Source organism: Gobius niger (genome assembly GCF_951799975.1).
Source record: "Gobius niger genome assembly, chromosome: 3".
Classification (NCBI taxonomy): Eukaryota; Metazoa; Chordata; class Actinopteri; order Gobiiformes; family Gobiidae; genus Gobius; species Gobius niger.
This window is the reverse complement of record NC_136854.1, coordinates 33,408,466-33,433,996: the sequence shown is the minus strand read 5'-3', so window position 1 is coordinate 33,433,996 and position 25,531 is coordinate 33,408,466. Positions and strand designations below refer to the sequence as shown.

At 41.7% G+C, this 25,531-nt stretch overlaps 1 protein-coding gene across 1 annotated transcript in view; it reads left to right on the top strand.

The window, feature by feature from the left end:
- sorcs3a (sortilin related VPS10 domain containing receptor 3a) overlaps positions 1–25,531 on the top strand; it is a 332,565-nt gene that overhangs the window by 221,743 nt on the left and 85,291 nt on the right. The window contains exons 5-7 of the mRNA XM_079553286.1: positions 20,856–20,929; positions 24,464–24,528; positions 24,958–25,076. Of these exons, the coding sequence (XP_079409412.1) occupies positions 20,856–20,929; positions 24,464–24,528; positions 24,958–25,076 (258 nt within the window). The remainder of the gene's footprint in view (positions 1–20,855; positions 20,930–24,463; positions 24,529–24,957; positions 25,077–25,531) is intronic.

The following is a 25,531-nucleotide window of genomic DNA, read 5'->3' as shown; positions in this document are numbered from 1 at the left end:
TTGAAGAATTGGCTTATTACTCAAATCGGATGTTTGAGATTCAGTCTTTAGTCCAATTCGAAGGTCAATAGAGAGTTCTCATTTCTGGCTGTGAGGGTTAGGATAGATCGTCACAGTCTTTTTCTCCTGAACTGTATTCGATCTTATCAGCCATTCACAAGACAGGAAGTGACGACATCCCAAAAGTCATAAAATGGCCTAGGAGTTTTGGAGTGGGGGTTGAGCTGCTCTCTGGAATGCGTTAACAATGGTGAAAGGCAATAGGCGAACCTTCACACACTACAGTCCCCTCTTCGTGGCAGGCTCCACCCTACGGCGGAGGTTGGCACGCCATTTCCGTGATGTGATGGGATGGCCGTTGACTGAAGACGATGCCCGATGTTCATTGACACAGAGTCGGCTCAGGTGTTTGCTAACTGTGGCAATATTAGGCTAAATGTGTGTAGCAATAGGCAAGTGTGTTTACAGACTAGGTTTAGTCTTACGTGTTTGTTGCTGTGGCTACAATGTTAGCTAGAAGCTATATGTGTTGCATTGTGTGCAACTATGCACGACTTAAGTCCTAAGGGTTCAGGTTTGACACCTAAATTTGGAAAAGCGGTAGAAGCGCTAAATTTACTGAGGCGGTCCATTGAAAAACAAAGTCTCTAGAGTTGCTGATATCTAAGGCTGCGAGTTCACCAAGATTTTCTTTACAACAAAAGATTTTGCACCATGGATTGAAGAGTCTTAAGCAATACTTGAGCATTGACAACTGACTGCTGATTGAATGGTATTCTGTTGTTCAGAGTTTAACTGCAATCAAACTGAAAACAAAGCCTCAATGGTTATGACAGCATGCATAGAGGGTAGCAGAGGTTAGTGAAAAGTTTAAAGTAGCTCCCCCCTTTGGTTAGAGAAGGAATTGCTATTGAAAAACTTTAGTGATTGCTATTGACACTGAATAGACTGGCTAGTGTCTATTTACAAACAGGAGCTGTGTTTCCTGTTTATTTACAAGTGTGCATCTGGAGCACCAAGTTCATCTGTCCAGTGGACTAGATGTTTTGTTTCAGAGCTTAGAGGCAGTTGCGATAACTTACCTTGTTCCCTGATAACTTACCATGCCATACTGGTTTGGTAATGGCAGGTGTTAAGTGTCTCTGCTTTTGGAGATCGTTCTGTTTATCTCCAAACCTTTGGTTTGTGGGCTTTACCCATTTCTTCAGACCCGATGTCTGACATTGGCTGCAGGTTGACCTGTTAATCGTGCCTTTATCATATGCATTTGTACATGCATGTGGGCAGCAGGATTCCTTTTGCCTTATTTCTTGCATTGTCTGAGTGCCTTTGTGGGCCGACAGAGAGGATTTATGTGCTTGAGCCAGCGCTACCCCCCTGTGGTTCGGGTGCACCATGAGCATAAGAGAAGTGAGTGTGTCCGGGCCAGGCTGGACCCGTTGGCGGGACCAAAGGCCGAAAACATGAGGTAAGGATCGTTCACAAGCAGCGTCTGTGTTAGGGACGACATTGGAGAAAGCATCAGACCGAGGTGAGGCAAGGTCTGATAAGTGTGAGCAGGGAAGCTCAGAAAGGGTGGAGGAGGGGGTTGAGGTGGCCAATGAGGCAGCGTGAGGGGCCACAATGGAAGATAGGGTGGGAAGGGTGGGAAAAGGCTGAACAGAACCTGGCCGGGTGTGCTGGGGTTCTAGGCTAGCCTTTACAGCGTTGTCATCAATGACTGCTTGCTTGGATAAGATCTTCAATGAACTTTGAAGTTCATTGTTTTGTCTGGGGTCATAAAAATGACCTTGAGTCTTCTCTGGGTGCATTTGTGGGCAGTTCAGCTCAGGTAGAGCTGTGTCCCTGCACAAGAAGTTGGTTTGGGGTCTCCAGAGGCTGTTCTGAGACTGAGTTGGGTCAGAACCTGACTTCTTGTGTTTGTAGTCCTTATGTTTTGGGACAGGTGTATGTGTTAGAGTGGCACACTGAAAGATCTCACCATAGTTTCCTGGATGTGAGAAAGGCCAAGGTTTCAGCACCTGTGCATAGAGTATTGATTCTTTGAAATCAATAAGAGGCTCAAATCGATTGAGGAGATCCTTTCCGATAAGGAGAGGCATCATATCAAGTGGAGACACAAAGAATGGATGGACCACTGTCATCGGTCCAATTGTCAAGCGAATGTACGCCATTTCTGTGAATGCAGTTTGAATGTCTGCATATGGCTGGATTTCAAGGAAGCAAGAGTGAAGATTTATTTTTCTTCTTTTATGTTGTAGTGCTTCCTGAATTTCACTAAAAAGAGAGGTTGACATTATGCTGACGTCAGCACCTGTGTCAAGCATTGCTTCCTCTTGGAGAGCATTCTCAATAGTGGTTGGCATGTAAAATTTTCCAGCCAAACCTTTTTCAGTGAGATTACACAGAAAACGTTTGAAAGGTTGTTTAATTGACATTTTATCACAGCTCTGATGGATTAAAGAGGCTAATGAGGGTAGCTCAGCTTTACCAGCATTGTCTGGAGTTTGTTCAATAAAAGTGTCATTTTCATCACTGAAGTGAGTCAGATCAGCTGAGCTGTCAAGTTCACTGACTTGGTTTTGACAGCCATGATTCTGATTTCTTTCAGGTTCTCCTGACGAGAAGAATTGAGAATTTTTGTGTATTCGGAGATGCTTTGTGCTATCCCGATTTTCTCTGTTCTTACTGTGATGAGTGTAATGACCCCCCTGTTGGAGATGCTGCTTTGTTTGGCACTGTTTGCCATAGGCGGGGTTTTGCCTACACTCAAGTTCAGGGCTGGAGAGCAGCGTTTGCTTATGCTTCTCATTTGTCTGTTGACATTGGGCCGGTTTTACTTCACTTTTGCGTTTCTCTGCTGGAGAAGAACGCATGTTTGAACTGCTTGACTTGCAGTTTTGAGTTCTTATCTGTTGTGAGTTCTTTAACTCGAGATTAAGAACTGGGGAAGGTTCTGGATGTTTTATCATCGATTGTTTGTGTTTCATGAAAGCACGCATCGCTAGTTCACGAAGCTGGTAGCTCGTTTGAGTAGCGGGATCTGCGGTGATGCCAAGGTGGTACTTTGTTGTGGGATGAAGATTTAGAACAAAAAGTGTTTTAAAGTGGAGATCTTCCTCCATCTCAAGTTCATTTGAACTAAAGTAGGCATCGCGCAGTCTGCAGTAATAAGCCTGTGGAGACTCTTGTCGAGTCTGCTTCACATTTAAGGCTGCAGTTAGGCCAGTAGTCAGGCAGTTTGAGAACTCTTTTGTGAGAGCTTGGCAAAGGCGACCATAGTCTGCCTTTGTGTGACGGGCCTGTCTATCAATGAAACTTCCCACATTTCTACTTGAAGTAAACCTGATTAGGTAAATTCTATCTTCTGCCGTAGAGTCTGGAAATCTACGCAGGTAAAAGTCAATGTCATTTAAGTAGGTGCTTGTGTCGTTAGCACCATCAGACTTGGGATCAAAGCGAATGACATGTTGTGCAATTCTGTCAAGATCTTTGATTGGAACACGATATCCACGCTCAAACTCACCAGTGGAGATCTTGACGGGATCGTTTGTTTCCTGTGAAGCATAACATTGATCAGGTGGCTCAGAGATGAGCCTGTCCAACCGCTGCAGGTGCGGTGGCTTGGGGTTCAATGTTAAAGCAGGTGGGGGAGAAAAGTCCCTTAAGGACTTATTTGTTTTCTCCTGAAGTGTTCCCAGGGGATACACTTGAGATCTCACTCCTTGTTCAGGGGGATCTTCTTGCTCTCTTTTAAAGCTCTTTTCTTCCTCACTGATCGTGCGCCGTAGCGTCGTGTGATCTATTTTAATCTGAGCTGCTGTAAGCTGGCTCTGAATGTGAGTTAGTTTTGTTTTGTCCTTTTCTTGGTTTTCTTGGAGAATCAAAATTTCCGATTTTAAATCTCTTACCTCTAGGGTGGCTTTATTGAGACGGCACTCAGACCTGTTAAGGTTTTGAGTCGTCCTGTCTAGCTCAGCATGGGCTGTCACTAGTTCCACTTCTCGTTCCGAGAGGGTTCTGCTAGTTTTGTCAAGTTCTGAATCTGCAAATTTCAGTTCTTGCTCTTGCTCGAAGAGTTTTTGTCCAACCTCTTGATGTTGGTTTTCTAGATGTTTAGTTTCTTTGTCATTCATAAGCTTTGCATTCTCTTCTTGGAGAGAGGCATTTTGTGATGCAAGTTCATCATTTTGTCTCCTTGTGTCTGTCAGTACTTCTTGTGTTTGTTTAAGTTGTAAATGCATTGCAACTGCCATTTTAGCTAACAATGTCAGGTTCTCCTCTTGTTTTCCTGTAAGTGATGTTATACTTACTAAAGATGTAATTATGGATTCAAGTTCAGAGGGATCTGTTCCCTGCATTTTGTCTACACAGTCAAGGACGTCTCCCTGGCCTGGTCTGTAGACAGCGGCTGTAGACAGGTTCTTTAAGTTTCCTGGAGGCATGTTGCTTTATCAAAGGTCTGACAACTTTAAAGTCTGACTTGACCTTCTGTGGGTCACAATGAAACAAACCAGTTTTAATTGTGCTTAACTAAAACCAGGGTTGATAGATGGAATGAAGCAAGACATGAAAGGGGAATGAGACAAAAATGAATGAGAAGAAAGGACATGGACATGGAGAGTGATTATTGAATTAAAATCAAATTAATTAATTAAATTCAATATCAAAATTTGACTTAACTGATTGGTGACTGTCCAGCAGTCAGTCAGTTAAAATTGATTTCAAGAGGTGGATGAAAATTCACTAAGTTTTACTTAGAGAGGGTAAATTTGAATTGAGCCCTTTAGCTTAAAAATTGTAAAATTTTATGCGTTACAATTTGAGATTGCAATTTAAATTGCAAGGCTGAGCATTGGTCTAGATAAAGGCAAATAAGAGCTTGTAGTGTGGCCACAAAACAAGTCATTAAGTTAGACCCAATCAGAAAAGACCAGTTAAAGCCGAAGACAAGTGTTAGTCTTGAGAAGGAAGAACAGTACAGTAACTGTTAAAGATGGAAAAGGACAATGTTTTGGCTTTATTTTCAATAAAACAACAGTAAACTAAGGTACAACTGAATGTGTTTATAGTTTAAGTTTTCTTGTCTAAGTTACTCAAGTAAAGCTTACTTACTTGGAAGAGAGCGTTGTGATCAAAGCTCACTTAAAAATCACTTCTGCCTCTGTCTCCTCCTTCACGGTAGGGGGCAGAGATAGTGGCACAGCCTTCGGTAGGCGGGCTCTAAGGAAGTGATGTCATTAAGACCGGCCCACTCTGGGGGGATGATTGACTCATTCTGGCGCCAAGGGCCAGGGGTGAATCATCTCCTTGACCAGAGCTGTAGGGAGGGGGGTCTTATCTGTTTCCGCTCCTGATGAGGGGAGAACAGTGCAGTTTAAAGTTACAATTTCTGGAAAACTCGCAGACAAATTATATTACTTACTGCAAAATACAGGTAATTTTTAATACTGGAAAATTCGCAGCTATTAAAATTTGGTTACCTTAAGGCCTTTGAGAATTGTGCTTTTGATAGCACAAAGAGAACATGCATGTTTAAAAATCACATTTAAAATAATGTGCTGCGACCTGTAACGGTAGCATTGAGAGAGAGTTGCGCAGAGAGTTTTGTTTCCAATGGACACTTTTAAAAATGCATTTTTCTTTCTTTTTCAACAACTTTTTGATAAGATTGAACCTCAAAGTTTGCTTTGGAATGATCAGTGATCATTAATAACAGATAGAGTTTATGACGGCTCACACGGGGGCGCCAAAAATAGATGTAGGGTATGAGGGTTTATTAATCAATTAATCTGTTTATTAATTAATTAATTAGTTGTAGATTAGCCTTAAAATTTAACGGGGCACCAGTTCGGAAAGCGAACAAAATAAAAGTAAGAATAGGAGGCTAAACTACAGATTTATCTGAAGGAAGTGAGGTCTTGGACGTACACATGGACCCTTAGTCTGAATAATAAACACAGACATTACCAAAGCAAACTGTGGTTTATGGAGGTTTAATGATCAAAATCAATTAACAGACGGTATTAAATATTAAAGTGCAAACAGAATAACTTGGAACCCTAACAGGATGAATAATCAGATAAAATGTTCTAAAATTGTATCTGAAAGTCAGTAAGGTGGTTAGAGGTTATGTGAGTCTTATTGAGCCAGGTCTATGAGATGCGCTTACGACCGTGAGAGAAAGGCTTTCCACTCCAACTGTGGTCCGGCGTCCCAAAGTCCGACGGCCTGTGGTGGTGGTTTCTCTCGGATGGCTATCTCAGCTGATGCAGCTCCTCTGGCCTTGGGCGCCAAGCAAGACTCAAAATCGCTGAAAGCTCAGCGATCAAAAATGTTGTTGTCTTGTAGGAAAAATGCAAATGTTCTTAAAAGAAGTAACTGATAGTTACAAATTCACGTCAAATGACGGGCTCAAACTTAGAGTTCTTGTGGTCCATCTGAGACAAAGGAGAGGTCAGAGTTCAGCGGGGGATGTCATGCCATGTGCTCCCGTCCGTCTCTCTCTCTCCGGTCCAACTCAACTCAGAAGCGGTTTCAGAAAAGAAGAGCAAGGGTAAGGGAAGTTTCTGGCTATTTCTCCTTCCTTTATACCAAGGGGGCGGCCCCTTTTTCTCCGTGGATTCGACCAATCGTTTCAGTCCGTAACTCGATATGACGATCCCAAGTGGGAATGTCTTTGGGAGAGAATTCAAGAAATACATTTCTATTGCGATAAACACATTAACAACTTCACAACTTTCCAAACAACATTTCGACAGTATGTTTGTACATTGCGTCTTTGTTGACCTGGGGAAGAATTCATCATTAGAACAGATTGGTTGAGTTCATTCTCACTGTCCATGAATTGAAGAATTGGCTTATTACTCAAATCGGATGTTTGAGATTCAGTCTTTAGTCCAATTCGAAGGTCAATAGAGAGTTCTCATTTCTGGCTGTGAGGGTTAGGATAGATCGTCACAGTCTTTTTCTCCTGAACTGTATTCGATCTTATCAGCCATTCACAAGACAGGAAGTGACGACATCCCAAAAGTCATAAAATGGCCTAGGAGTTTTGGAGTGGGGGTTGAGCTGCTCTCTGGAATGCGTTAACAATGGTGAAAGGCAATAGGCGAACCTTCACACACTACACTAGAAATCATTAATGCATGTACAGATCTGGTCAGGTTGGCCCATGATGGTGGCGCGCTCAGGATGAACCCAACAGCAGAATGCAATTTTGTTGTACATTATTGTACAATGACAAATAAAGCACTTTCTTAATTACTTAAAATGGGCACATTTGTAGGAACAACCTCAGATAGCTAAAGGCATTTCTATGATTTTCAGCTTTGAGTTCAGATGGAAAAATTGCGATCTACATATGTCCATCCAGGGGAATAGGTTCCCCTCAGGGGCCAGGACCTCCCTGAAAAAGAGATTGTTAAACTTAGTGGTAATTTCCTGGTTAAATAAAGGATAAATAGAATAAAATTAAAATAAATAAAAATCCATCCATCTTCTTCCACTTGTCCGTTTCCGGATAGTAAATCACATTGCACCAGCCCCATTACTCCTCCTGCAGGGGTTGGGTCCATGGAAGGACGGCCTCACGATTCTAACCAGGCCTGTGGGTCTCTCATAAGGGGTTTCTGAACCGCTCTTTGTCTGACCCGTCAACTAGGACCGATTTGCCATGGGAGACCCTACCAGGGGCACGAAGCCCCCGACAACAGAGCTCCTAGAATGATTTGGGTGCTCAAACTCTGGTTCCAGGAGGGGATCTACGTATGTGTTGTGGAATAGCTTTGCACTGATAAAGTCAACATTGTTTGTGCCACAATACCCCAGTGGGTAAGGCTGCAGCACATAATGCAAGTTGTAATGACTATAATTTCTGAATTATACTACATAGCTGCGTAACGATCTCTAAAAGAAAAAAACAAACAAATGTATTCCGTGGTGCGAGTAAAACTAATGAGCCTGATACCCCTGTGCTTCACATAAAGCGTTCGACAGTGACGCAGGTGTGGTCTCTATTTGAAACAAGATTGGTCTGCGGACAAATTATGCCATGTATCCTTCAAAACTACTGTGTCAACATCTGACATCTCTGCAGTCTATTGCTTCTGGACTTAAAATCATTTATTTTTCAATATCACAAGGAAGTTTGGTCAGCTGGGATCTCATGCCATCTTTGGACAGTGCGCAAGGGATGTAATAGGAAATTACTAACAAAGTCTTCCTTGTGCTGTTTAAAACTATTGAACTGAGTAACCTACAGATAACTGTGTTCAAATGAGGTAAATTTACGTTTTCACCAGTTATCACCGTTTTCTAGCCTGTGCAATAACACCGTGATACTGACTCGATTCGTGCTCACAGCTCTAACGTTTATGGGTGCATGACAGAATTAGGCCAGAGACAGCTGTAGCCTACTTATTCCATTAGTACTTCATTACACTGCCCGCTGCTTTTCACATTTCTTTTAGGCTTTACCTTAAGCTGGCACACTTTCTGTTTCCTTTTGGAAGTAGTTATTCATATGGGGAACAAAACTGTGTTAGATTCGAGGTTAAAGCCGTTTTTATTGTCAAATCATCCATGTGAAAACATACATGGAATTAAAATTATGTCACTGTCAAATCCTTTGGGCAAACAGTATATATATATATATATATATATATATATATATATATATATATACTCCAGGGCCTGAGCGATGGGTGTGTACACTTCTGAAGGCTTTGTTGATATTGTGGATGTGACCATAAGGGGTTCTTGACTTGCAAAACAATGAAAGTGGGTAAGTTTGATTGCGATGTCTCTTCCCATCCATGATTAAAGCCACTTTTCAAGGAGGTTGCACGTCCAATTATTGGACAGTACACCCTATTCACAGTGGCCTGGCTAGATCTAAATTGCAGATAGCATGGAGGCACAGCAGTGAGTGCTCTATGTCACAGTCAGTAGGTTCTGAGCTTGATCCTGGATCGGGTACCTTGTGTTAAACGTTTGCATGTTCTCCGCGCGTCTGCGTATAGGGTTCTTCAAGGGTTCTCCCTAATTGATATGAGAAGTCAGATCTCTAAAGCTAAGAAGGGTAGGTCCTGGTTGGTGCCACTGGGGAAGACCAGGGTGAATGTAGTGAGTGAAAAGAAATAATCACTCAACTACTTGATCTTACCAATAATATTTATACAGCCTTTGATAATATACAGCTCACTGGTGCAATATTTCTAGATTTCACAAAAGCATTTGACACTGTTGATCATTATTTACTTTTGGACAAGCTTTACTCAATTGGCCTCTCTACTGTAGAGATGCAGTACTTTGGTTCAATGCGTACCTACACGGAAGAAGACAATTTGTTACCATTCAGGATAAGTCCTCAGATACAGTCACAGTGAGTAAAGGGGTGCCCCAGGGGTCCTCACTGGGCCCATTATTATTCTCAATATATATTAATGATCTATCTAAAGTTATTAAAAAGTCAAAAATTCACCTATATGCTGATGACACAATAATGTATAGTTCGCACATGAATAAATGTTACATTGAAGAATCACCAGTCTGACTTTAACATTATTCAATCTTGGCTTTTTCAACATAATTTGATACTTAACAACAAGAAGTCCTACAGTATGCTTTTTAAGAATCGTCTCACTTCTCTGCAGAGCCTTAATATACACTATTCAAATGGAAACCTGATGGAAAACACTGATGAATTTAAATATTTAGGATGGCTTGACCAAGAACTAACCTTTAAAAAACATATTGAATATGTAACTAATAAAGTAAATGCTTGTCTTGGTCAACTATATAGATCTATCAACTGTTTTACCCTTGATATCAGGAAAAGAATAGCACAGCAACTCATACTACCAATAATCGACTATGGAGACATTGTTTACCAAAACACCACAGATACTGTTCTTAAACCACTGACAACACTCACAAACTCGCTCTGCAGATTTGTACTTCGATGTAATTATTTGACCCATCACTGTACTACAACACCCTTGACTGGCTACAACCCAAAGACAGAAGACGGCTCCACTGGATCATTCTAATTTATAAATGTATTCGATATGATTATCCTACATATTTAAAACAGCATATGGTTCCTTTCACATCATTGTACGCACTTAGAGATCTGGACCAACCATTCTATCGAGTGCCACACGTAAAAAAGGAGGTAGGCAGGAGAGCCATTCGCTATAAAGCCCCATCTGACTGGAATAATTTATCAATAGAACTTAATAATAATAATAATAATAATAATGCATCGGTTTTATATAGCGCTTTTCTGGACACTCAAAGACGCTTTAAATTGCACTATTCATTCACTCCATACTCGGTGGTGGTAAGCTACTATTGTAGCCACAGCTGCCCTGGGGTAGACTGACGGAAGCGAGGCAACCAGTCTGCACCATCGGCCCCTCCGACCACCACCACACACTCACTCACGCATTACATTCGCTAGGCTTCCTGGTGTTACCAAACGGTCTCCCATCCAAGTACCGACCAGGCCCTTCCCTGCTTAGCTTCCAAGGTCTGACGGGATTGGCCACAGCATAGGCGGTATGGCCACATACCGCCTACTTAGATCAACGACATCTTTACATATATTCAAAACATCCTTGTACATATAAGTACCGACAGGGCGAACTGGAGCGTTCTACTTGCGTTGTGAAGAGCTGTATAATAAGCATTAATAATATGCTTGTAAGGTATTAACACACAGCTTAATATACTTTTTTCTGTTAACATACTAATAGGCCATTAAGGCTTATTCATAGCCAACCCTTAACCTAACCCTGGCCTTAGCCCTTACCCTAACCCTAAAATGATAACTAATGCTCATTAATACTTAATGAGCACACCTTAATCTAAAGCGATGTCGATCTTTTTCCTATGATGGAAAGCTAATCTGTGACTTACTGAGCGCTGACAGTATTCAATCACAAAATGTTGCACTATTTTAGATAGAGGAGCATGGGTGTCGATAAGGGCATAAACATCCCTCAAAAGATATATTTGTAAAACACTATTGAAGACAGAAACAACACATCAATTTGCTTTCTCTACCGTGTTATTTCAAAAGGCATTTGCGTGGAAGGTGCATTCCATTAGCCTTAATGTGATGGCACAGTGAAAGCAAAATCCTCCACTAAATATCCCATTCCAATGAATAGTTATTATCCCCTGTATTTCTGTACCAATCAATAGAAGCAGTTGAATTGTGGAATCCTCGCACCCATTCACCCAGAACAATCCTTTAGTAATTTCATTTGCATGTGCTCTTTTCCTATTCTCCCACTGCAGAGCATCCTCACTGCCGTGTACTTTTGCAAGCTTCATAAATGCAGGGGTATAAAACAAGTGCTCCTTTTGCATCGCATAGAAGAAATCATGCCAGTAAAATGCATTTGATTCATAGCACTCTACATAGATGCATCACAAATTTATAGGGAGGCTTAATTAGGGGATATAAAAGTGACTTATTGCAATAGCCTGGGACACACTGGCCTATAATGTGGCCGTTATCATTTCCATAACTTCCAAGTCTTGATTTTCTCCTCAGAACTTTTATGTGTTGCAGAAGCTGTTTGATGTTATGGCACAAAGCATTTTTGGATGGGCCGGCCGCTACTGCGGAGAAAACAAGCCCAAAAAGAAGCCTCTTTACTTTCTGTTATTGCATTGTGTCATCGCAAAAAAAAAAGGGAAGTGATTCAACTTTAAAGAAATTATTCCAACACGAGGCCATGACAGAAGCGAGCAGTGGTTTTTGAGCACAGAGAAATAGAAGCAAACGATCGCCCTGATGTTGTGCAGGGGGATATTTGTGCAGGGGAATGTTGTGCAGTCGTTTTCTTGTGCGGTTTAGACAGAACACTATTAGCTCGAGATTGGACGGAATGTGAAAAGGTCATAGCATGCTAAAACACGACCTGTTTGCTGTTGTGCTGCTCTGTTATGCTCATAGGACACAATTGTTTCATTTTCTCTGCTCTGGAAGAAAATTGCTTTGTGTTGGTCATTTTGTTGAAGAAGAACTTAAACACAACAATAAACACAAACATTTACCACATCACAATTTGATGACAGAGTTTAGATGGTTTTCTAGAAAAAAAACTGCTGCCTTGCTTCCACGAGAATGGTTTAATATTGATGCATTTCAATCTGTATTTCTGGAGTGAGAATCTCATGCTTCTTTTTCTGTTCACTTAAAAACATATTTTTTTTATCTCTATCGAATTCTACCTTTGTAATCAAATTATAGCAATAAGATTTTGATCATTATTATTATTTATTTATTTTACATGACAACATTTTAAGAATACGCATTTGTTTCCCCTACCACTAAAAACATGTACAATAGATTCCCCTCTGAAAAAGAGATTCTTGATCTCAGTGGGACTATCCTGGTTAAATAAAGGTCAATAAAATAAAATAATTTGTGAATCACCTTGCTCTTGTGATATAGTAGACGTCAAATGGGATGTTTGGAAAGCTTTAAGGCTCCGTATCCCCTGCTCGTGTTCTGAGAAGTGCCTATTGAAGTGTGCTTTGAAGCACCGGCGCGTGAAGTGTATTAGTGCAGTGATTCCCAACCTTTTTTTGTCTCGCGGACCCCTTGGACCCTTTAGTGGTACTGTGTGCACCTCCTCCCTCAAGAGCCAGTGCAGTTTATTTTGAAAGCGGCAAATAGTCACCTAAAAAATACAATTTGTAAGTAAAACGCATAATATAGCATAATATACCTAAAATACTCTTACATTTTACAGCAAAAATAGCTTTTCCTATTGAAAATAATGTTCAGTTTCACTTTCTTGTTGAATCTGAAATAGTTTTGAGTAACCCCTGCTAAATCCTCAAGTACCACAAAAGATCCTCGTGCCCCTGGTTGGGAAGCACTGTATTAGGGGACTAAGGGAAGGCGATAGTGTTTTTATTTTCATGGCCGCCAAAGAACTTTACAGGGCTGAACCATAGACATATTATCAATAGGGGGAAATCATGGCGGATTTACAGACTCCTCCTCCCCAGACGAAAAACGGGCATAAAGGCGGGATCTTCACTGTAGAGTCGGCTCTTGTGTGACGTGTAGCTCGCGCAGCTCCAATGCTAACAATCCAGCCCTCATTAGCACGAGATTTCTAAAAATGTTATTGCGAAATCCAGCCTGGTTTCTATAATTGTAACTAACCCAGCATTATCACAGGAGGAATATCTGACTGTAGAAAGTTAAAAAAAAAAATCGAAACCAGGCTTTTAAGTTGTTTTTAACGTGTCTAAAGTGCAATGCATTCCAATGGGAGACTGGCGGCTATATGGAGGTACTACAGCAATGGCCGCGCAATGGTGGCTCCTAGTGTCGTCGTCAAAAGCAGAGCAGCCAGCGGGCATTGGGCTGAACATTGACACCAACCACTTACTCAATCTTCATTCACCCAAACTATCTTTTGGCCCCCCAAAAATGATCAATTTGACTGGGAAGATATTGGCCCCTGGGTGCTGCACTGCGGTAGGGTGCTTCTGACAGGTTGCACCAATGGCATTAAAGGAAGAGGCAAACTTCCCTAAAGGGATATTAAAGTTTGCCTTAAACTTAAAGCACCGTTTACACAGCTATAGACATTATTTCCATTGTCAGCTGCCTGCTTTAGCCTGCCCTCCATGTCCTCTATCCGGACAGCAGTTTTATCTATAAAGTGCTCTGTATGCTGCGGCAGCGTCATTGTGAGACCCGAAGAATGAGTGTTTGTTCATGCAGAAAGTGTTGGCCACACAGGGTCAGAGCTGCTGCGGCCTTCCTTACACTCAGTCCTTTCATGTCAGCGTGTCTCCTGAAGAATCAACCACCTCCACTGACCTTTTCAAAACTGTGCCCAGGCATCGCCAGGCCTGCTTTACTCTTTGCTTCGTGGCTTGACTCGTAGCTTGACTTGAACAATTGTGTGGATGTCAGAGCCAGAGGGACACTTCAAATAGTGCTGTGCATGTGGATGGAGGAATTGTTGCTTGTTATATATAGGTGTTGTGACTATGTAAGTGACACAGCCGTAACCTTTGTATATCATTGTTAGCTTTCTCGTTAATTTCAGTACATACAGCAAATCGAAATGACTCCCAAACCCATAGTGCAAACAAAGAGAAAAATTGAAATATGCATGGGGCGGGGTCACTGTCCTTGAGGTTTCAGTGTCAAACGGTCTGGTGGATGAAGATGTTCTTCAGTCAGCTGGACCTGGCCGTATAGACTCCGCAGTCGCCTCCCTGAAGGCAGCACACTGAGCGATGCTACGGGTTTTGTCGGTGGGACAGGTAGGGCATCGATGATCTTCTCAGTGGCTCTCACTATGGGGCAATGTCACCACAGACGTGCATTTGGTACGTATAGTGACACTGCAACTGAAGTTAAAGGTGACAGTATTGATTTTTCAAGTGGAGATTTTATCTTGCTTCCTTCCTTTACATCTTATTTTTCATGTCAGAGTATAAAAATGACAAAACGTACCCCGTACGATGCTTATTTTGTCCGTCTGCGAGGCGGCGGTAACCTGGAAGTAGCCGCTTCGCTAAGCCGTCTTTCCCATGGGTATTCATTCACAAATATTTACAGATTTTACATCGATGTGTCCTGCAAAGGGTGACCGCGATGACGCCTTCACCCAAATATAAGAGTGAAGAAAGGTGCCGCACATATGCACTCAGTACAAAACTTCAGGGCTGATTATCTTTAAATGAGGTTTTTCCTCCACTCATGCAACGGGTGAGCCCTTATAGAAACTCCTATGGACTCCAAACTTTCCAGTCTTGGCCTTAACCAGATTTGTACGAGTTTTTCAGAAGGATTTTTTAATATCTAATTCCAAGGCTGATTTATTCAGCTTTGAACCCAAAAAAATACAAGGCAGAATTTGAGTTTTTACAGATTTTTTCACGTATTAGTTTATGAAAAAACTAAACAAGATCCAAAATCTTGCTACTATTATGTCAATAAAATAAAACCATACATTTTAATCTGTGTCTGTCTATCTATTTAGATTTTGTCGCCGAAAATATATGCAATTTGGGCCATTTTATATGAAAACAGAAAAATGACATATTAATATTAGTAATGTTCAGCAAAAGTTTCAAATTGATATCTCTACATTTACTTTTTCCCCATTCACCTGCAATGTCTCGCCTTAAACTACACAATGTTCTCCCAGATATCTTCAGTCCTACAGTATATTTTCCACATCTCAGTAAAATACTGAGAAATACACAGGGTTGCAGTTCAGTAGTATTGCGTTAAACTTCCATGTACTGATGCCTGTTTGATGCTAAACCTAGTGGTGGCTTTGCGGGATATATTTCTGTTGTGACAGGGCCCTGGCAGGACCTCCCTGTGATATGGAACATAGGAGGACTACTCACTGAGTTTTCTTGTGTCTCTATTAACATGAATTATTCGTGAGATAAAGAACTGCTGCTCCACAGTGCGACTCTGGCCTCTCAGACCCCTGCTTGCGTTTGTATTTTATTCATGAATCCCTCATACTGTACTGTATCAACAGTTGCAGCTCGATATGGTTTATTCAAGGAAGGGATTTAAAATAGAGGATAACACTCCTACAAGTGCACCAAAATACATATCTGTAAAAAAAAAAGAAAAGTTCAGCTGATCTAATTGGAAAACACACAAAACATTTATGCTTCAGGGCTTTTTCATTTCTTACACAATGTGGTAAATCCTGCTATTATCCTTTGCTTTAATTATATATTACTATGTGCACATTTTGTATACCAATGTTGCGATACACACTTAAGCATTTGCAAACTAATTGGACTTCTACCCACTGAAGAACATACAATAATAACAGAAATGCCTCATCACAACATTTCAATTTACTTTCTTGTAGCATAAATGCAAAAACAAATTAATATTTTGAACATTAACATTTTGAAACAATGTGGTTATTTGTGAATGGACTAAATTTGTTAGTAACACTTTATAATAATGGTACATGAGTTCATGTATGATTTTCATGAATTTTTCACATTTCATGATACATTCATGTATTACTAAATCATGACTTTTCAGGAACAAACATGATCACATGTTGGTTCATCAATGACTTCACCCCTGAATTAACGCCTAACTACTGTAATGAATGTGCATGAAAATCTTAATAATTCATCATAATCATGAGGATCACATTAGAATACCTTGAATTAACTAAAACTGCAATAGAATGACAATAAAATAATCAACCAATCATAAACATAAGGATCATGTATGAACATGATTAATTCAGGGATGAAGTCATCCGTGAACCAACATGTGATCATGTTTGTTCCTGAGAAGTCATGATTTAGTAATGTATGAATGTATCATGAAATCATCCATTAATTCATGCATAAGTTCATGAAAATCCAAGGTTTACCCTGAATTCCGTGTGCATTGTTGCAGCCTCTACATCTTTAAATCGAGGGAAAGTCGCGACTTGGAGACCCTTGATTTGGATCCTACTTGCACTCCATTGCTCTCTTTGATGAATAACTTTTTTTTTGCCCATGAAGTAGAAAGGTACAGGCAGTTACCATGGAGATCCGCCATCTTTGCAGCTGATAGCATACATTTCCATTGACTAGCATTAGCTAAAAACAGTATAAAAAGTGGAGAAAAAAGCTGTGGAACAACACCGTTAGCTGCTGAGTTGCTGCTGGTGGTAAATATAGCTAACTCACTGTGTTGTCTAAGTGTTTTATGTTAACAGGATCTCCATTAGTTTACAATTGCTGCTAATCCCATAATGCTTAGTGATGTGACATCACATTCCCGAACCCACCAAAGGGTCCTTCTCCCACCGCAACCATAAAACCATGAGTTTAACCAACTCTCTGTGCAATTTCTCAATCGCGTCCTGCTGTGCTCTTGTCAGACGCAGCATCGGCAGTGGTGATGTGGCAGTTGTCATGGATGCACTTCTGATTTATTGAAGCGACAAGGAAACTATGAAGCTTATTTTGTGACAGCTCCGAAGCTTGGAAATTTAAGATGTCGTGGAGCTGATGAATGGAGTGAGGCGAGGCGGGAGCTTTCAGACGCCGTCGTATGTCACTGTCTGAAATGATGAAGCCCAATGCACAACCCGGAAAAATCAAACGCTATCCAGCAAGGTGTCCACCGATCATGCGTAGTAGTATGACTATGGGTGCACAATTCGAAACATTCAACCGATGTACCTTTGTATGTTATGTTATGACAGTGAGTCTCAAACCTTTCCAAACTGGGATTTCCAAGTACCACGGGGACAAGACCCAGACTTAAATTGGACAAGACTGGGTGATAGATAGGCCCACAGTATGTCGCTTTCAACCATGTGTGGTATGGCGAGGGTTAATTTCCGATGGTTGGTGCTTTAGCTGGTATGTCAACAACGCCATAATAGGAATTTCACCTAAAGAATAATGACACTTGATTTGAAATATCTAAATCTCAAGGCGCACAGGTAAGTACATGATAGAAAATGACAGGCAACGTTCCATTTATGTAACAAGTTTTAGGTGTACAATCTTTAAGTTAATTCATAATTCAGTTGCATTTTATTTTACCAGTTCCCAGTAGGATACCTTTTTCTGTTAAAACATATTACTGGTACATCTTATTTGAGACAGACCATAGTTTAGTTGCTCTTGGAGAATCCATAGACATAGTTCAAGACCAAAAAGAACCCAGAGGACAGGGCAGCAGCTGAAGAGTCTCAGGGCCAGATTTTGTGACTGGCGCCGTCTGTGCGCAACGTGGTACACGCGCGATCTTGCATGTGGCGCAGATTTTGCGCTCAAGGCTGCTCCACGAGGGAGAGGGCGTTATTTAAGAAAATGAGGCCGACTGAGGCGTGGTTCATTATAAGCAGCACTCGGAGCTGCTCTTCTGTGGCAACCTTCACATTATGTTCCTCTTTACATCGCGCTGCCTTGTCTTCTTCCTTAGAATCGACGTCAAATTGAAAACAAAAGCGAAATTGCCTTGAAAGGTCTGCTTGAGCGTAGGTTGCCCACAGGCTTACATTGATGCAGTAGATCAACGGGCACACCCCTAACACCGAAGCAACAACAGTTTCCATGAATAAACCACACATGCCTTCAAGTGCCACAACACCACGTCCTAATCTGCGTTTTAAGGCGACATTGTTTCCATCGTGTGTCAGTGTTTACCTCCTGATGAATGAAGAGCATGGGGAGGGGGCGGCACCACAACATCGCAATGCGAGTATGTCCACCCCCTGTCCTGCTCACTTTTTGCGCCAGGTATGACACTGAAGATTGCGATGAGCGCCACCCGTCTGCGCACTCGTCTGCTCTACAGCCTGCGCTATGAACCACAAGATCTGGCCTTCAGTTACCAGCACCGGGAGCTAGCAGCCTAAATACAGATGGATGTTAGAACTACAATAATAAGTACTACGCTAATAAAGTAATTTTACCTGCTAAGAAAGCAGGGAGGACATAGCTTTTAGGTCGATGGACCTACACCACAAGGGGCACAAACACTGTCAAAACATTAGAGTATTAAGTAACTGTTTGGGGAATTTTGCACAGCTGACAGCGGCAGCCCTCACCTCCAAGCCGCACATCGGAGGCACCACGGAGGACAACATTCAGCATTCAGGCATGCCGACGCTAAATTGTACAAGATCGCTACATTAATATTTTATTTTAAAAGGTTAAAAGGCAGGTATTCACAAGCTAACACTTACCTGCGCAGCCATAACGCAACACACACACCCAAACCAGGAAGGCGGACGGATACCGGGAGGGGCGGAGTGAAGGAGTCAGAGGGAGAGGGGGAGAAAAAGCGGCTTTTTAATGGGGTAGCGCTGTCTAAATAGACGAATAGAATGAGTGTATTTATGTAAGGCCTCACACATGGAAAGCTGAGATATTCATGCAAAGCTAAAACATAAATACAGATTATATAACAATACAGCCGGCATCTCAAGAAAAGAATACATACATAAATTACAGGGCCAAATATGTTAAGTCTCACCATGTTGTAGAGTTGATTAGATTTAGTGGACCATGTTTTTGGGATGTATACTAATCCCTCTGAAGAAACATGCAGATTCTTCACATTTCACAACTTTCCGGTGACAAAGCTTCACCTTTCGTCTCGTCTCATGATTGGAAGGTCGGGGGTTCGAATCCCAGCTGCACATTTTTTTCATTTTTATTGACCTTTATTTAACCAGGATAGTCCCACTGAGATTAATAATCTCTTTTTCAAGGGAGTCCTGTTTTTAGTGGTAGGGGAAACCGGAGTACCCGGAGGAAACCTGCGCAAACACGGGGAGAACATGCAAACTCCACACAGAAAGGCCCCGTCCAGATGGGAATCGAACCCGGGACCTTCTTGCTGTGAGGCGTGAGCACTAACCCACATTGTCGTTGTGTCCATGGGCAAGACCCTTCACCCACCTTGCCTCCAGAAAGAGAGTGTGAATGAGTGGTTCCTTGCTGTAAAAGCGTTTTGAGTGCCTAGTGCAGGTGGAAAAGCGCTATTTAAGTTGAGATCATTTACCATTTCTAGCAATGCAACTATCCTGCTAACACTGCATCTCTACTCATCGGTTTGCTTTAGCAAGAAAATGGGACTATAATACAATGCTTATAGCGCTGAGTGGTCTTTTTCTCAAAAATGTTTGTGAATACAATGTATCACAAACAAAATTCACCTGCAGCGAGGGAGAAAAAAGTAGGCTGCCCCTTCTCCACGACAAGCCTACTTGAATCAAGTCACACAACGAAATTTGTCCAGAAAACAAATTTGCTTCCTGGTAGAAACAAAAGTGTATGCACCACTAATCAGAAACAGCAGTAGCCGATATGAACTGAAGTCAAGGCCTCCAAAATATGAACCGACACACAGTGCAAGATATAGTACAGTATTATATAGGAGTTGTGCAAATGACATCAATCAATGCACTGCTTGCTAATGCACAGAGGCTATTAATTGTTCACCCCGACACCAGAAAATGTAATTAGTACATAGAAATTGGGGCACTGGCTGCGTGTTGTACACCTCTGTGTCAAAGGGACTATACATCATTCCTGCTGTTCTTGTTCACGGCCTTGATCGTTTTTTAAGTAAATGATAAATGTAGATTATACAATTTCCTTGAGGTTTATTTGTTTAATGACTTTATTTTGTTTGCAGCATCTCAGGATATACAATTTAACATGTCTATAAAACCTTTCGCAAGCCAGAGTGGATGGAGCACAATTTTGCTCCGTTCAGTCACTCACACATTAATGTTTGTATGTGGGAGGTGTTCATTTTAAGAATCTAAAAATCTGCCTCTCGGAGATTATAAAGCGATCTCTATTTAGATTAACTGTTAATGACCAGATTGGGGAGTCTTTTGCTGTAATTGAAAACATCATGGTGTGCTTATATTCTTTTTTAATGCCTGATGTGTAGATCGAAGCCATTACAACACATTTGTGCCAACATTAGTGGTAGAAATAATTCTGATTAATCAAACACTTGCAGCACTTCAGAATCACAGATATCTCAGTAACAGTAATGAAGATAAGGACAATGATGCCTATATCTGTGACAGTATGTCAGCTCAAATGGGAGGCCGCTAATGATGAGAGCAGTTCAGCTTTATGTCAGCTCTATCTGGCCATAATGCCTTTTAGCTCCTGACTAACCTCCGTGTGGATTCATTCAGTCATGTCGCCGCCGTCGCCGCGTCTGCTTCTGAATCAGTGGCCCTAATTAGAAGCCGGACCGCGCTGAAACATACATTCGTCTTGCTAACAAGGCTTTCCCTCTCTCTTCTCTTCTTCCCCTCTGTGTGATCTCGCAGCTGTACAGTTCAGTGGACTTCGGGAGGAAATGGCAGCTCGTCCACGAACACGTCACGCCCAGCCGCTTCTACTGGTGAGTCATTTTCACCCACGCTTCTCCCAGCTCCTATATCCGCCCTGGATAAAGCTGTAACAGGGGTGTTTTAACAAAGGGTATGTGGAGGTTAATACATGGAAGAGTTTCATGCTGCAAGGAAAAAGTGCAACAATTTTATTAATGATGCTCTTAAGGGATGTATAAGTTATTTATCTTTTTTTCTCCCCAGTATATACACTTATTGTCACTTTTCTGTCATTTAGCTCCATGGCGCTCAAACTTTTCACACCAATATCACCTGAGTGAGTAGCATCAAGCCAGGTCAAAACGTTGCCTGAATTAGGTCTGAAATAGGGTTAAGCCATGACTGTAGATGTTATGCACAAGGGCTGATCAAGTGTTTTGGCTTGCATATCAGTATGACGCACTGCAGAGGTTATTTATCCCTCTTCATGTGGAAGCATGGCCAGACTTCAATGGTCACACTGTCTCACACTGATAGTAAGCAGATGTTTCCTGCTTAAGACATCCAGACTCCTGCCGATTTTTCATCTATCCCCTCGGACACCACGCAGGAGTAAAAATAATAAATTAAAGACTAGCCGGAGCACCGCAGCAATATTTGGAGGGAGATATAATTGTGGGATTTGTGATTACACATTGAGTGCTGCGCTGTTTTGGGGATTTACCTGAGTGCCAACAATCCAGACAATTTTTCATGATATTTGTAGTACCACAGCGTATTCTATGTTATGGCTATGGACACATGCTATAGGTCATTTGTAAGATGAGACTCTAAGCTCTCAGTAGGTGAAAACTGTTAAATTCTACGTGCCTCAGTTCCTGAGAAATCCTAAGCTAAACAGAGGCTAGTTTTGATCAAAATAAAAAAAATGTTTCTAGAAACAGAGATATCGCGTGTTTTATGAAACACAACTGTCTCCCTCATTTCACTCTCTTCACTGAGCTGAAAACGGGCTTAAGAAAAGAACAATGACTATTGAGAATGTCTGGGCGCAAGTTTCACGTTGTTTTAAGAGAACATAAAGAGCCTTATTTCAGTTCTGTTCATCACTGACCCCAAAATATAAAAAGAAAATATAAAAAACACGCAAAAACACGTTTTTTCATTTTTGGCACTCAATGCATGAGGGCGAAAAACTCATTATTTCGTTTTTGGCACTCAGTGTATTAAAATACATATTTTCTCTGTGATAATAGTTATTCTGTCCCACATCTAGTCGGAGTCTAGGTAGTGTGCTGCCTCCGTTGCGGAATGACTAAAGGGCAGAACAAAGTTTTTTGTTTTTTTTTGTAATCAGATCCAACTTCAAAAAAGCCAAAACCAACACTTTCACTTTTGTTTACTCAGGAATGCAGAGAGCGGTGCTGCTGTTCTGAGCCGCTGAGCAGCTGATATTAATGGCTGGGAACAGAGTGTGACTGACTGGTGATGCTGCATAAACTGCTCGCCCTCTTTCTCTTTCCATCTCTCTCTCCATCTTTGTCCCCAAATGTCTCTCTCTCCTTTGCCTCTTCTCTTTCTCTCTCTCTCTTGCTCTCTGCATGTGATAAAATCAGGCAGAGATTAATCTCCTCCTGCTGGATGCTTTTTTGCATTCAGCTTCAGAGTTGCATATCCTTCCACGTCTCTCTGCAGCCCTATCACATTGCGCATAAACCTTTTTTTTTATCAGCAGAAAAAAGCTGGGTTTCACTTGATACATTCTCTCAGATAAACGTAGTGTATTTGGGGCTATGACTAATAATGGATGTGGGACATCCCTGTCACTTCTCATCTTCTTTCGGCACACTCCCCTCCTCCCAGTGAAAGTCAGAAAGTGCCCACTCATCACATACATAAGCCCACATGTATTCCACTTTAATGCTCCCTCCGAGGTGACTGGGGTCTGCCCAATGGCACCTTTGGCTACATCTACAGTAACTTGCATAAATCAACTTGCGTGCCACTATTGGTATGATCCTTAATAGTGTGCGCAATCCATTCTTGGCGTAGCTAAAGCCCCTTCAAGGACATCTACACAGTGGCCGGCCCCCGGTGATGTCCAGGCAGGCGTCCAGTTGGCTGCTTTGAGACAATAGCTTCATCTTCCTCCAAGGGATTTGAAATATTGTCACAATGGAGGAGCCGCGTATATCTCATCTAATCCACAGGCTGCAGAACGGACCCAAGGCAAGATTTCACTCGGAGATATCTTCACAGACGCTGACCCCAAACAGGCCAGTCATCATCAGGAGATTGGATTTCTGTTTCATTGTAATGTTATCTGCAGCGGAGGGAAAAGCCTAAAGAGGAAAAAATAAACTGCCCTTTGCACTAAGATAGTTGAATGAAAGCAAACAGCCATCAGTGAATCCCTCTGTTTTCTGTTAGTGAAGAACCTGGGTCTCTCTGCATGGTCCAGAGAGACTTGCAATGACCGTCAGTAGTTGCAGCCCTAGTTAAAACCACAGTAACCAACTCAGCACATTTCCAGCTTTTTGTCTGCCAAACATAAATAGTGCAACATAAAACTGTTCTTTTCATTTTTATACCTGGTTCAACTGTCTCGGTTTCAGCAATACTTTTCTGTTCAACTTCTGTGTACTACTTAAAGCAGTACTATGTAACTTGTTTACCTGAATAAATCCTTTTCGTAGTCCCTCTGGGGTTAATACAAGTGTTGATGGGATTATTGGGGGGTCTTTTGTCTCCCCCGGTGTCTCTGGCCAGAAAACCACACTTGCAACTTTCCTGCCTCCGGGTCTGAGTCACCAATACACACTAATAGAATCACGAAGAAGAAGCTAACAGGCTAGCGGGTAAGCTAACTGTGGGCTAGTGTCACTTAAACAGTATATACAGCCAAGTTTGAGTTAAAAAAAAATATCTCCATTGTGTAATTGGATGTACAATATCCCTCTCTCCCTTTGCCTTTTCTGTCAGTGTAGTATTTACTGTCACGGACAATTAATGAGTAAAAGGACGCAACATGCTACGACACCTGTAGAGGCGCTTATGGCCTCTAGGGGCATGCGTTACCCAGTAACGCTTTAAGAGACGTATCTTGCTACAAGCTGGCGGTCTGAATGTAAAAGATGCATAGGCGGCACCTGCCCGCAGTGGCTGAACGTTTTCCCTCATTTGTGCAGAAATGATGTCTGCATGAAGAATGACACCAACAAGGTGCAAATGTGCTTATCATTTGAAGTCACGGCCAAAGCAGTTCAAAAGCCGCTTAAAAAAACTCAAAACCCGCGCACATATGATGCCGATGTAGTTTTTTTGAGCCACAGCGCTCCTCCGAGGATCCCAACCTGCCCGCCTCTCCTGCTCTCGACCTAGATTTGTCATTAAAAAAAATCAATAAATGTGTGAATGACTGATTTCAAATGTTATTAGTGTAATATGTCAGCGTAAAAAGGTGTAAATGAAACAAAGGCTATGGTGTCTGAAAACATTGCGTCAAAATTGTTGCTACATTTCTCAGTCTGAATTCCTCCGCATCACAGTAAGGCATGTCCCATTCCTTTCGTCCCTCATTCTCCGCCTCTCTTTGTGTCCCTTAGGTCCGTGTTGGGTCTGGACAAGGAATCTGACCTGGTCCACATGGAGGCCCACACTCCAGATGGCAGTGAGTTGTTGTTTTTTTTCCTCAGAGCATCACATAATAGACATGGCTGATGAATAGGTTTCAAAAGGCCTGCATTCCCTAGCAAGATTCCCTGGATATAATTAATGTTTTACCCTTATTGAATGTCAGCTTTTATAGTGGCTCGGGAACTAGTGGACATAAGTGATACATAATGCAACCCAGTGCTGCCTGGACTGTGGTATTATATGCAGCTGTGTGATTGTCAGGCATGGCTTAAAGCATAAAGCAACTGCATGTGCACTGACGCAAATTAGCGCAAAGGAAATGTCAGGGAAGCGTTACGTTAATAACCAAGAGGAGACGTCCCACACAACCATGACAGTGTACAGTGTTGCAGGTGACATTTTCTTCCATATAGTAGCATGAAGCAGAGTGACTCATAAATCTTTAATTCTCGTTACATGGCAGATGTTCAATACGTGACGTGCCGCGCCCTGCTGTGCTCTGAGCCGAACAGGGAGTATCCTTTCCCAGGATACGTGGACATCAACTCTTTGATCGTTCAGGATGACTACATTTTTATACAGGTAGGACCTGGTGAAGGCTCGGCTCCATGTAAGACTAGGCATGGTTAGATGAAATGTTTTCAAAGCTGTGTTTAAGGAAAGACGTGCTTCATATGGGCCTCTCATGGGAGTGAACGAAAAGGCTTTGAAAACCCCTTGTCTGTGAAGTTTCAATAACTCATCTGTAAAGACACGTTTTAGATGAGATCTGCTCTGACTTATGATTCTAGCTTTCACACATGTAAGGATACATTTGATTGGATTAGTTTATTTGAAAGGGGGCATTTCAATTTCACAGAACACATGATCACACTTTGTTAAAAGAAAGCTATTATTCATCTGTATTCCCCTGGCCATGATGAAAAAAGCATGATCCAATCCAATCCAGCTTATAATGCACTTTAAAAACAACACAGTTGACCAGTACACACGTCATAAAAAAACAAGTGATACACAAATATTTCAAAAATAAAATC